Below are 13,259 nucleotides of genomic sequence, written 5' to 3' on the forward strand. Positions count from 1 at the left end.
ATGGGAGTAGGTAGTAGACAGCCCTAAGGGAAGTAGGTAGTAGACAGCCCGGCCAACCGAGCAGCTGTTGTGGATCTCCGGGGGAACGTCGGAAAGTAAGGGAAAGTTTGTTTTCTTTTTTTTTTGCAGCCTGGGCAGGATGGAATAGAAAAAGTCCGCACTGGACATATCCTTTAACATCACAGTGCACACAAAGGCATCAGAAGACACAATGGCATTTTAAAGTGTTTTAAAAAGTCTCCTTTTTTCAGAGTTACAACAGGATTGGTGGTGGTGTCTCAAAATAGGGAAGGAGAAATAGCTTTTGTAAACTTTGAATAGTTGGAAAAATTACCAAAAATTCACCCTTTTTGGGAATTGCAACAGCATTGGTGTCTTAATATGGAAGAAGAAATAGCAATTGTTTGAAAAGGTGAAAACAATTATCTCTTTTTTTTTTTTTTTTTTTTGGTCATGGTGGGTTGAGTATATGTAGGTCTGGCTGGTAGAAGAAGCAGCAAGGGTGGTGGACTGGTGGTAGTTAAAGTGGCCAGCAGACAGCAGTCTTGGTGTACTATTGCTAGTTGTAACCAATAGGCAGTGGGGGACTAGTGATAGTTGAAGCCAGTCTTTATGATGTAGCTCCATGTGCTTACATATCTCTTTAGTTCCTAAATTTGGACCCTGGTTATACCTTGACTGGACTTTTTTTTGGAGTAGAAATAAAGTTCTCCTAGACATCTATTGGGTGCTACTATACCTCTATGTGTTTTTGATTCTTACATTACAGAGCTCTTCTCTCTAAGAAATATGCCACCATAAGGACTGGTGGTAGTTGTAGTAGCCAGTGGACAGCAGGCAGTGGTAAACTAGTGGTAGCTTTAACCAGCGGACCACCACACCTAAAACCACCAGTCCCACCAGTGCTATGTTTGGCCACTGCTGACCATGACCATTTCTCAAATTGCTTTGTGCTGAAGCTTTCTATGGGCTCATTCTGCAGTCACACTGCTGAGCCTTGTAGTGCAGCAACTGGACACAGTAATGCAGATTTCTAAAGTCAGCCCATTGCACAATTCTTTGCTCAAATTTCTTTGTATTGCAGTATAATAGCTTTCTGTGGGCTCATTCTGCAGTGACACTGCTGGAATTTGTAGTGGACACAGAAATGCAGGTAAATGTGGTCAGCCCAATGCTTTGATCAAATTGTTTTGGATTGTTGTTGTTATGTGCACTGCCTACTGCTCAGCTTTCTCTCCAAGATGACAGTCTCAACACAGTACATAGGGTTTTATCAATCTCTTAAACCCACCCCTATACTGTCTCCTGATTGGCCTGGGAGCTGTATACAAGCAGTGATTGGCTAACCTGTGGTCATGTGATTTTGCTGCTAGCTACCTTAATCAAGGCTACCTTAACATCATCGCAGTGTTCATACTTCCGCATCCTATGCTGAAATGGCACCAAAATGCCATGAGGGAGATTTACCAAAACCTGTCCAGGGGAAAAGTTGCTGAGTTGCCCATAGCAACCAATAGGATTGCTTTTTCATTTTTAAAATGAAAGAAGCAGTCTGATTGGTTGCTATGGGCAACTCAGCAACTTTTCCTCTGGACAGGTTTTGGTAAATCTCCCCCCATGTGTTCCTCATTCCTTCTCCTACAATAGTGCAATTTCCTGGCTCAAATAAAGCCGTGAGCCATAATGTTTGTCAAACTTAATTTTAGCAAGATTGGTTTCTACTGGTTCGGCTCATTCATCTCTACTTAGACGCTACATAAAGCACTTTCTTGTGTCCATTTTTTGGTAGGAAGTCCAAGTTTTGTTATGGCAAACTCTAACACCACCACCACCTCCTTTTGCTTGCTCTAAGTCATAGTCACATAGGTGCAGAGATTATATGATTCTGAGTTGTCCATATAACTGTAAAACTGACATGACAAGATTTTTTTACCAGCAAATTTCAATATCTGACCATTAAAATGAGGGCTCTACAAAAGTTTAGGACCCAAACATGTCTTTTTACCAACCACCCGCACTTCTAATAATGAAACTACAAATACTGAGCCACTCCTCTGCTCTGGCCTTGGGTTACATAATTGCATAGGGGGGGGGGGGGGTCCGTACTCTAGTGACGACCGTACAGGTGCACCTAAGGGTAAGATGACTGTATAGGTGAATCTAGGGGTAAAGGGACTCCAACAGCGTGTCCAAAAGTCTAAGTTGCATATCAATAAAACTGGCATTACAGACAAATGGTGCATTGGAGCACTTTATTAATATTAGTGTAATGGTCATGGTAACAGCCCCTATAAATGTCTATAAGCAGGTTAGATGCATTAACCTTCTGACAGATTCCCTTTACGCTTTTTCCAGTGGTGGCTACAGGCCACCAAAATGTTATCTTACTATTCTATAAGCATCCCATATACATTAGTGAAAAGTCAGCCTACCACTCAAATTTTAGTGAGAGTTTCTGACTTTCAACGCTGTAGGTGTATGGACACTTCCATGGCCTTTTTGGTGCACCGCACATAAATAAAATTAATTTTCGGACTGCTTGATCCAAAAGTAAATCCAGCAGTACACAATTATTCACCACCTATTGGAGTGGTATATATTTCTATGACTTTAGTTGTTGCAAATTGGCCCAAATCCGATTGTTCTGCAAGAATCAAGCAATGGAGGTTGAAGAAATTGCTTGCGAATAGAAGGTGACAGAAAGAAAGAGAAGTCTAGTCCACGGCTTATTAAATTCATGCACTTAATACTTGACAGCTCTCCACCGCTGCTCCACTGGGAAGAAATGGACCAGTGGGTCATCTGGGAGGACATCTTTAGTTCTACATTTATTTTTTTAGTACAGCTAACATTGCTTACTTTTCTATAGGTAAAGTGAGTTGAGGGCTTGAGCAGAAAATGCAGATCAATATCAAGGTAGAAAACGAACAAATAATAAAAAATAAAGACAGGTGGTGGTTTATCATGATGGAGGAGTGAACTAGTGAACCATTAAAAAAAATATCAAGCTCAAGACAGGTATACTTTAACTATTTGTAGGGGAAACAAAACTAAATGGTTTTATTGCTTGACCTTGACTTTCAGGGCAATGGAATTTGCAATTTTCAAAGGAACTTGGCCTTTTTTGATATTCGCATCTATACATAAACTGTACCTCCGACTGGAAGGTTGTTGCATGATCATGTAAATTTGATGGAGGGTTTATGAAAGTAAATAGATAAAAGCAGCCCATGAACATAAGTATTAATCCTTAAAAGATAGAAAAGATTCAGTTAAGTAACATAGTTAAACATAATTTACTATACTGTATGATGTTTATCTAGGGGATGTTTATGACAAAGAAAATCTATCAAAGTATTGACATGTAGAGTACGATAGTTCCTTGAGAGGCTAAACACAGATCATTCCTTGTACATATAAATATGATTGTGATTGCTCTTTTCTGGATTTTGTTTTCTGTGATCCTTTTGAAGAGTCGTTCTTTGTGACTGTGAGTTCAATTTAGAAGAGGATATTAACAGATGAGGATAATATATTAACCTCTGTTTAGCTATTTGAATTATACAATGCCGTGCAAGCAAGATCTAATAAAATGGAATGAGATTTGATTGTATAATTTAATTAATAAGAACAATACAATTTCTTATTTACAGTTCTCAAGATTTTTCCAACTAATAAAGATTTTATAGAATTATGACAGCTGCAGTGTGAACATATTTTAATATATACTTAAAGGGGTACTCTGACATCTCATCCCCTATCCAGAGGATACATCATGCCCTCTTCCCCCCATAGACTTGCATTGAGGGGCAGGGCATGATGTCATGAGGGGGTGGGGCTGTGATGTCACGATTCTCAGGCCCTTGTATTGTGAGTCATCAGGCAAGGAGTGAACTTCGCTCCGTGCAGCAGGAGAGATCGCGGGGGGTCCCCAGCAGCGGGAATCCCATGATCAGACATCTTTGCTCCATGCTGCAGGAGAGATCGCAGGTGTCCCCAGCGGTGGGACCCCCTTTAACTTAGTACCTTATAGAATGCTATGATGATCTATGATAGATTTATCTGAACTGTGGGAGGTCTGGGTACTTTAGCCATAGGGAAACTAAAGAGTGGTGCCATTGCATCTGTCTAAAACCAGTCTATGGTCACCTGGCTCTATCATGGTACAGAGCCATCATAGGGTTACAATATAGGTGTATATTATCAATATAGGTGTATGCTACTATACCTAAATGCTTCACATTTTATTAAAAGACAAATGGTGAATTTTTCTGTCATTTCTTCTTTTCCCATATAAGCAAATACATTTATAAACAGTATACGTTAACAACTAAAATAGAGTTTTTAGCTAAGTACACTGTATGTCTACAATTTGTGCTTTTTCTTTTGTATCAGGACACATACTATTGCAGTTTGAGGGAAATAAGCATGGCTTGAGTTCTATCTATTCTTAGAACTGTAAGATTATATTGAAAATAGCACCAAGGCTTTGGTTCTTAACAGGAACATGGAAACTTTAATGGATCCATTTGGAAATGGATGCCAAGAAATGTTGACAGATTCTACTGAAATTTTTGTATGGAAAATGGCATTGATTGTGCTTTTATTTTTTATTTATTTTTTAATATAAGTTTCAAGTTTTTATTTTTTTATTTTGTATAAGTTATAGTTGTAGTTGAGTTATAGTTTGTATTGAGTTATAGTTGTAGTTGAGTTTTGTTAGTACAGAGAGTGAAATCATAACACAATACAGAGAACTGAAGGTCTCCCCATCTACTTAATTGAATTAGAGTTTATTGTTTGCACTGAATATTTCACTCAGTAGGTTATTATCTGTCAGAAACCTTCAAAAAGATAAAGGCCATAGTAATTTTATAAACAGTGTTTTCTGACAAATATTCTTTAAATACAACTTTTAATGTTAAAAAGATCGTCACACGATTAAATATTATGTTTCATTGTTGCATTACTTTTTTCAATTACATCAATAAACAAGTGTTTAGATATTGCAGTTACATGCTTGCTATGGTGTCCCCTGATATTCTGTTGGTTCACTCCCATTCCACTCTGTGTCCACTGTGGAAGGAGAAAAGCCGATTTCCTGAGATTATTTTTGGATATGATTCTGCTAATCTTTTCAGATTTAAAGGGGTACTTCGGCATTAAGACATCTTATCCCCTGGGGACCCCCGTGATCTTGCACGCAGCACCCAGTTAGAATCAGTCCATGGAGCATGTTCGCTCTGGGTCTGATTACTGGCGTTCACAGGGACGGAGCATTGTGACGTCACGGCTCTGCCCCGTGTGCCATCACGCTCCGCCCCCTCAATGCAAGCCTATGGGAGGGGGTGTGCCAGCTGTCACGCCCCCTCCCATAGGCTTGCATTGAGGGGGCGGAGCATAACATCACATGGGGCAGGGCCGTGATGTCACAATGCTCCATCCCCGTGATCGCGAGTAATCAGACCCGGAGCGAACACGCGGGACCCCTGCGATCAGGCATCTTATCCCCTATCCTTTGGATAGGATATAAGATGTCTTAGCGCTGGAGTACCCCTTTAAGTCCCAGTTCAGATTGAGAAGTGCCCTGACTACCCTGTGATTTTCCACACCAAATATCTAAGGGAGCAGTTCACTGAGCGGTTGGGATGAGTACAGAGCTCCCAGCCCAGCAAATGTAGTAAATGACAGATGCATTTAGCATCCAATTTCTGTGCCACAATTTAATACTGTGCCCCTTTGTTTACATATGTGCCGAGCGATACTGTGATGGTGCTTTCATATCACTTAGCAACACCTCCTGGACCCGCCTCTGCCTTTTCCTAATTGGCTGAAACTCCCATTATGTCAACATAGGCCATGTAATCAAGTGTGTTAATACTTACAGGTGCTAGCATTTTCTTTAAAAAGTGAGTGTTTTGATCTATGGTATATGCACTATACACACTTACAGATACCATGTGTATGTCATATACAAACGGAAACACTGAGATGATACTGATTGGAGTCTATATCACAAATGTATACACTTTAGTAATCTGACACTTTGCTTATATTGGATTGATTGTGATTGACACTAATTGACTGCAGTGTGCACATCCTGTAAAATGAGGTCACATTGTATTACTGGTGACCTAAAATATGTTAGGCAATTGAAATGATGCTGCTAGGTTAAAAAATTTCCGAGCAGAGAAATTCTGTTTGGAAATTCCAGGGTAGCAGCTTCCCATTGTTTGCAATGGGATTCTGCTGCGCTGTGTGCACTGGAAAAGGTTCTGCCTTAGAAATTCCAATTCTGGGCATTCGCGTGGACTGCATTTTCACTGTTGTCAGCGTATGTCTGTGTAGTCCAAGTGCCTAAGGGTTTCAGTGGCACAGAGAAAGGCAAGGTTCACAAGACCAAAAATGTGCGGAATGCCTACCCCTGGACATTTTGCACATTTGCACGATCTGGTGGACCACCTCATAGACGGCCTCATAGACGGCAATGCACTGCCGCCTCATAGACGGCAATACATTCTCGAGCAGAATCCACCGAAAGTCTATTCTTGCTACGGATGCCGGAGTCGAAAATTCTCCTATGTGCAAAGTGCAGCAGAATCCCATTAAAATCAATGCAGCGGAATATCTGTGCAAAATACTCTGGTGGAATTCCACACAGACATTTCGCTGTGAGAACATACCCAAAGATAAAAAGGAGAAATGAAAGAGAAAGAAAGGAAGAAGGAGAGAGAAAGAAAATCTATCTGTCTTCCATTAATGCTTAATAGCTTTTCTAACCAGTGTACTATTATTAAGCACATCATTTTTTATCTTGTATCTGCATTCGATTGTCTAGACCAGACCACTTACCACAACATTTTCTTTTTAATGCAGAAATTTCCGACTTTCTACACCTGACTTAAGCCAGGAATATTATTACATCACTTTCCGGTGCACAATCTTGACAGGTTCACTACATTTAAAAAGGGCACAGACATTTCATTTTTCGCTTCCACGACACGTCTGACTGCAAATAAAGCTAAAATAGCTCAGGTCACAGCACTGATAAAAGAAATTTATAAGAGCGTCTAATGTATTTAGCGAGCACTCCTGTGAATGAGTGGCAGACGCACAGGATGTTCTCTGGTCTTTGTTTGGATAAAATGCATCTTTAAGTCCTATTTTGTGAGATGTCTTTGGGAGGCTCAGCTGTGGCAATGTATCTGTCACTGGCGGACCACCTGGTTCATCTCTGAGTTTATACTGTGCAATCTGTGGCACGAGTTTTTTTTTCCCTTTTAACATTACCATTAAAATTATAGGTGACTGATGTAGAACCTTCTGCAAGGAGGAAGAAAGGATTATAGTGCGTGTTTCAATTATGCTGTGTATTAATGTAGAAGGGAAATCTCCATGAGTTATTGAGTCCACACGGCAGAAAGTCTGCTAACCACATTAACTAAAAAATGGAACTGGTGGAAAAATACACAAAGACGTGTTGAGAGGAAAGAGAGAAACTCATCTGAAATCTACTTAGCACACCCCACTTGAAAGATCACCAAGGAATTGTGTTCATTTACAGCAGACATTGCTTATATTACTGCTCCGATTGTTTTGCAGGAATCATACAATGGAGGTAGAAGAAATTGAATAGAAGGTGACAGACAGAAAGAGAAGTCTAGTCCACGGCTAACAAGTGGTGGCTAATTAAATTCATGCACTTAATACTTGACAGCTCTCCACCGGGAAGAAATGGACCAGTGGGTCATCTGCGAGGACATCTTTAGATGTTCTACATTTATTTTTCTAGTACAGCTAACATTGCTTACTTTTCTATAGGTAAAGTGGGTTGAGGGCCTCTCAGTCACATAAAACAATCCTGTGAAGGTTACAATTCATTCAGTAGTTCAACAAGGGAAATAAAATGTTGATGTCTGCGATGTGTTAGAGAAATGGCTTCTGATGCCGGCGTGTCTTCAAAGGATGAACGGCCCAGAGAATTGTGGCATCACAATACTTATAGTAACTCTCTATCTTTTTACTTGTCGTTTTTCAGTCCAGAGGTCAATGCTGGTTAACTTTGTGATGCATAGTCTATAGTTTATAGGGGCTGGGGGCAATTTAGCCCTTTAATAAATTTGGTACTTCCTTCCGCTGTCTGTGCACCAGAAATATGTTCCAAATCATAGTAAATTCATCCATGTTACAATATGCTCACTAAACCCTATTCGATTTTCTCCCCACTGTTGAGAAGTGCAAAACTGCAAAGTCACACATTTGCACACATAAAAAGATTTGTGAATTTGATTGACATGAAAAGTGAAATAAATGGCTTAATAAATTATGAATTCAATATAAACTACTGGCTCACTCAGGAGCTTACTCCTTACTATTCTATGTGAAAAACAGTATTCAGTAGGCTCCTAAGCTCCCCCTACTGATGGCTGCAGGCAGACAAAATTGTAACATTTATTTCTTATTAAAATGGTTGATAAGAAGAAAGATGTCCAGAAGACTACATAATCCGATTGTATTTCTTGCTTTATTAAAATAGGTTACAAGCATAGCCAGGACAAACACATGGATAGGTCCATTCATGGGTTTGTCCTGGCTATGTGAACATGATTTCTACTTGACATAATAAAGCAAGAAGTTATATCGGATCAGGTAGTCTGCTGGACATTTTTATTCTTATGAGCTTACTTCAGTGGTTGGACCCATGAATTTGGGTTGCTGCGCACCGGTGAGAGCTGACTTGAGCTGTTTACATTTATTGAAAGCGTTGTCTGACTTATCAAATAAATTTTTCTAATGAAGATGTCTTATGTCTTAATATGTATAAACTGTATTCTTAGAACTGTATTATTTGTTTAATTCTCACCACGTCTAGTGCCCTGCTCCCCATCAGCTTCGTTTACAGGACAGTAGCAATGACATACTCCTATACCCACATTGATGCTGCAGCCAGTCACTGGTATCCATATATATGACATGATACCACAATTGATTGTAGGGTGACGTGGGTATACATATACAGATACTTCATCGCTGCTGCCATGTAATATCACTGGCTGGCTGGACCAGAGAAGGCAGTACTAGGCATAACAGGAATTAAACAGATAAATATAGATGTAAATGTTTTTAAAAATAAGTCGGCCAACCCTTTTCGGAATGTAATCAATGGTGTAAGAGCAGGCAGCCATTTCAAACACATTGGGTTTAAAGGTATCTCTATACATTTCTATAGTTAAGAAGTAAGGTAGGACAAAATGACAGGGACTCAATAAGCAATGCAAACTGAGGTTCTGATGAAATCTCTTTAGCCATAGTCAAACTACAGTCCTGACATCCATTATAGTCAAGGCCAAACTTTACAACCTGTAGGAATTTTTGTTCTGCAGAATGCTCAGCTGGAAGAGTAAACATTAACATTAATACATTTATACTACATCTATAAAAATATTTACATCTGCTTTGACTTGTTTCAGTGGTGTTAAGTTTAAGTGCAGTTAACATATACTTTAAAATGCATCTTTCACCTAAAATAGTCTTGTGACGTTGCACACACAGTGCAGTAAGGCTTCATAAGCCTATGCCAGGCATATCTTTGATATTGATATAAAAAAAAAATAAACACCTTAGAAAACCCTCCAGGAGATGGGGCCTTGTGTCTGCTATGCTCTGGGGCTGCAACGCCTCTCTACGACTCCATTGAACCACTTCGCCCCAAAAGGCCATCAATGAAAGGTTGGTGACTCAAGTAGAGAGAGTCGTTGCCGGCCCGATTGTCCAGACCAGAATGTTTGCTGAAGTGTTTTTTATGGATATACTGGACCCCAGATTATTAAAGGTATAGCTGGAGTAAGTTTATGAAGCCCTACTGCACTGTTTGGGCAGCTTGACAAGCCTATTTAGGTGACATATGCTCTTTCAAGCAGTGTTTCTCAACTCCAGTCCTCAAGATCCCCCAAAAGGTCATGATATCCCATACAGAGAACACTTGTGGTGATGCCTGATGCACTGATCATAATTATATCATCACTCAAAGTTTAAGGAAATCCTGAAAACAAGATATGTTTGTGAGGACTGGATTTGGGAAACAGTGCTTGAGACATGGAAGGAGTGTTCTTTTGTCTGTCACGATGAGAATTGTGTAATATAAGATTACCTTGTGTCACTTCTGCACATTTCACTGATCTTCTCATTCTGTAATCAGTCTGAGTATCCAGGTCACTTTGGGCCAAATCTTTCCATTTTGTAGTTATCTTGATGTGTTCTGCCAGTCAGACAAATGGACATGATCAGCCCTTCTTAGGGAAGGTGGCAAATGATTTTCGGGTGAGGTTTATAAGAAACTCCACCTCATACACATTTCATATGAGTTACATATATGGAACATTTGATGTTATTAGAAATCAACAAACAAACAAATCTTAGAATGGTTGTGTTCATTGTCCTCAAGACTATTTTTCTCTGTGGGTTGAACCTAATGCCCCACTAATGTGTGGATAATGAAGAAAAACCTGGTGCCTTTATGACCTCATAGTTCAATTATTATACAATAGAGCATACAATTGCATTGCCCTTTAACCTTACAAGTTGGTTTCCAGTAAACGGTATTCCTTGTGGAACATACATTATCATCCCTGAAATGTAAGAAGTATTTTTTTGTGTTGCTACATGCTCTTTTCTGTTCTATGGATGGTTTGCCTTTCACTAAAATTTCTTATAGCAGCTGGCAGCTGCTGCTAGTCCATGACTTTCAGTTGGCATAGCAAGGCAGGCAGCAAACAGTTGCTTGCACAACTGATGCCAGCTCTACATCCACGCTGGAGACTAGATGTCTCTTTCCTATCACATAAACCGCCTGTGACCTACCCAATCAATGTCTCCTACATTGCCCTTTTTTCATACAGAAATTAACCCCTACACATTCAGAGATCTGTACAGACTATGATGTGGATGGTGAAAACTGTATATAAAACTGCTATACAAAAAGAGTACAGGAAAGAAGTAGGCAGCAGTTTACCAGTACTTTACTGTGATGATACACTTTAACTGCACAAGCATGGGAACAGCAGGTGTTTTCTCTGCCAGTGAATGCCTTGGTTATATTGCATAGAAATAAAACATATGTGTATATATCTGCACACTTATTTATATAGTTTCATTTCTAATCTATTTTAAACAGCAGATGGCTGCCTGGTCTTTCATCATTCCAGAGTTGCGGTGGAGCCTGAATTTGACAGAGAGGGGAGATTTAACAAAACCTGTGTAGAAGATGAGTGGTGCAGTTGCCCATAGCAACCAAATTATGATTTTTAAAAAGGCATCTGAAACATGAAAGAAGCCATCCGATTGGTTACTATGGGCAGCTGCACCACTCATCCTATACACAGGTTTTGACGAATCTCCCCCATTGTTTTTAAAAATCGTGTTTGGTCCAAGGACACAAACAGACCCTGTGTAGAAGAATGTCTATTGTTCTATATGATGATGCAGAGAACATTCTAGACATCCAGTAGGATATTTCTCTTGCCTTTTTTGTTTGTTTATATGGATTATTGGGAGAATAATAGAATAATTCTACGTAAGACTTGTTGTATAAAATCATTGTGAGATGTGAAAAAAAAAAAAAAAACACATTCCTGAATATTGCTAGTTGCTATGAGTTTACTTGTCATAGTGTTCTTGTGATAGGACTCTAAAATTGATGGGTTAACTGTAGTACTCTGAGTTGGACTGGCTCACTGTGGTACCAGGGAGGCCCCTAGAGGGCCCTGTCTCTGGCACAGTAAGAGGCCCCAATGATCAAGTCATCATATTTACAACCGACTTTAAGTCAACCTCTTGTCATGTTATGGGATGATTAATAATTTTTTTATATATTTTTTTTTAAACCTAATAAATTGTATTGCTGATATGTCTGGTGTACAATGATAACAACATGCAATTACTAGTGGGTGTTACACTAGGATTGTCTCCTCTGGTGGGCCCAAGGAACCCCTAATGCTCGATACAATATGGAGCTGGATGGAGTAAATGTATGAAGCTGTACCTGGTAAGCAATAAAGAACCTGCAATACTCACAAGGGCAATGGAGGCCCTTCAATCAGCTGACTGGTGGGGGTGTTAGGATTCAGACCTTCACCAATCTCATGATATTGATGGCCTATACTGAATTTTGGCTGGCGGAATTCTACCTGAAATGAAAGCTCAATACACTTATATGGGATGCTGCACTCCAGTTGACACTTCGGAGATCCCACTTGCGGAAAAGTGGAATTTCCAAAGAGTCAACAGGAGTGCAGAATCCCATGGAAGTGTATTGGGCTTTCATTTCAGGTGGAATTCTGCTGTGTGAAAAGACCCTACAGAGTTATGGTTTACAACAAGAGCGACACTACATTTTCAAACTTTCTAATTCTAGACTAGTGATGAGTGGCTTAGGCCATATTCGTATTCCCAATATTTTGCAAATATTTGGATGAATATTTGTCTTATATTTGCGAATTTTGCATATTCGTTCACTTTTTCTCTATGCGAAATTCGTAATAAAATTCTCAAAATGTGCATGTGCTATTATATCTTTCAACTAACTACTTTCCTATCGGTTGCTAGATATGCTGCTAACCATTAACAAGAGTATTTGCATCCTTATCATTGGCCCACAAGCTAAAAGAAGGGAGGGATCACTGTGTCCTCTGTAAGTGACGATATTCGCATAATTTTCACATAAAATTTGCATTTGCATATTCACCTTCTTTGGACCACAAGCTGGAAGCAGGGAGGGATGATCACTTTTTATTTACACAGTACACATCATTGTGATGTGTACTGTGAAAAAAAAACTAATATTCATCATAACGAATATAGTTTGCGATATTTTGCGGGAAAAAAAATTGCTGTTCAAATATTTGTGCTCAACACTATTCTAGACCAAACTTTTTAAACTTTGCAAACACATTTGGAGTACTGAGAATTGGCAACAAACACATCAATGCCATAATATCTGTTTACTGAAAAACAACTGACCTACAGTTGAGAGAAGATGGCCTTATCGGTTAACATAGGGAATCCATGAACTCACCACCATTGGTGTCTTTATATAGTCATTTACATACTTTACAATTGTTTTGTATAATACATTTGCATTAAAGAAGATATCCCATGCAGCAAAGAAAAAAAAAATACCTAGCCATTCCATAGTATATTCACCTACCACCTCTCTGACATGTTTGTGATTTTTTTTCCGCCCCCCATTCACCAGCTATTCA

General features: G+C 39.4%; 1 protein-coding gene across 20 annotated transcripts in view; it reads right to left on the reverse strand.

Moving 5' to 3' along the window:
• The window catches only part of TENM3 (teneurin transmembrane protein 3), a 2,657,329-nt gene that overhangs the window by 598,571 nt on the left and 2,045,499 nt on the right, over positions 1-13,259 (reverse strand). For 16 of the 20 annotated variants that reach the window (XM_056560421.1, XM_056560494.1, XM_056560506.1 and 13 more), the window contains one exon: positions 10,151-10,258. The exons of the other annotated variants lie outside the window; for them this stretch is intronic. In XM_056560421.1, coding sequence (XP_056416396.1) covers positions 10,151-10,258 — 108 coding nt within the window. The remainder of the gene's footprint in view (positions 1-10,150; positions 10,259-13,259) is intronic. 20 annotated transcript variants of the gene reach the window in all.

This window comes from Hyla sarda, chromosome 1, assembly GCF_029499605.1.
Source record: "Hyla sarda isolate aHylSar1 chromosome 1, aHylSar1.hap1, whole genome shotgun sequence".
Classification (NCBI taxonomy): domain Eukaryota; kingdom Metazoa; phylum Chordata; class Amphibia; order Anura; family Hylidae; genus Hyla; species Hyla sarda.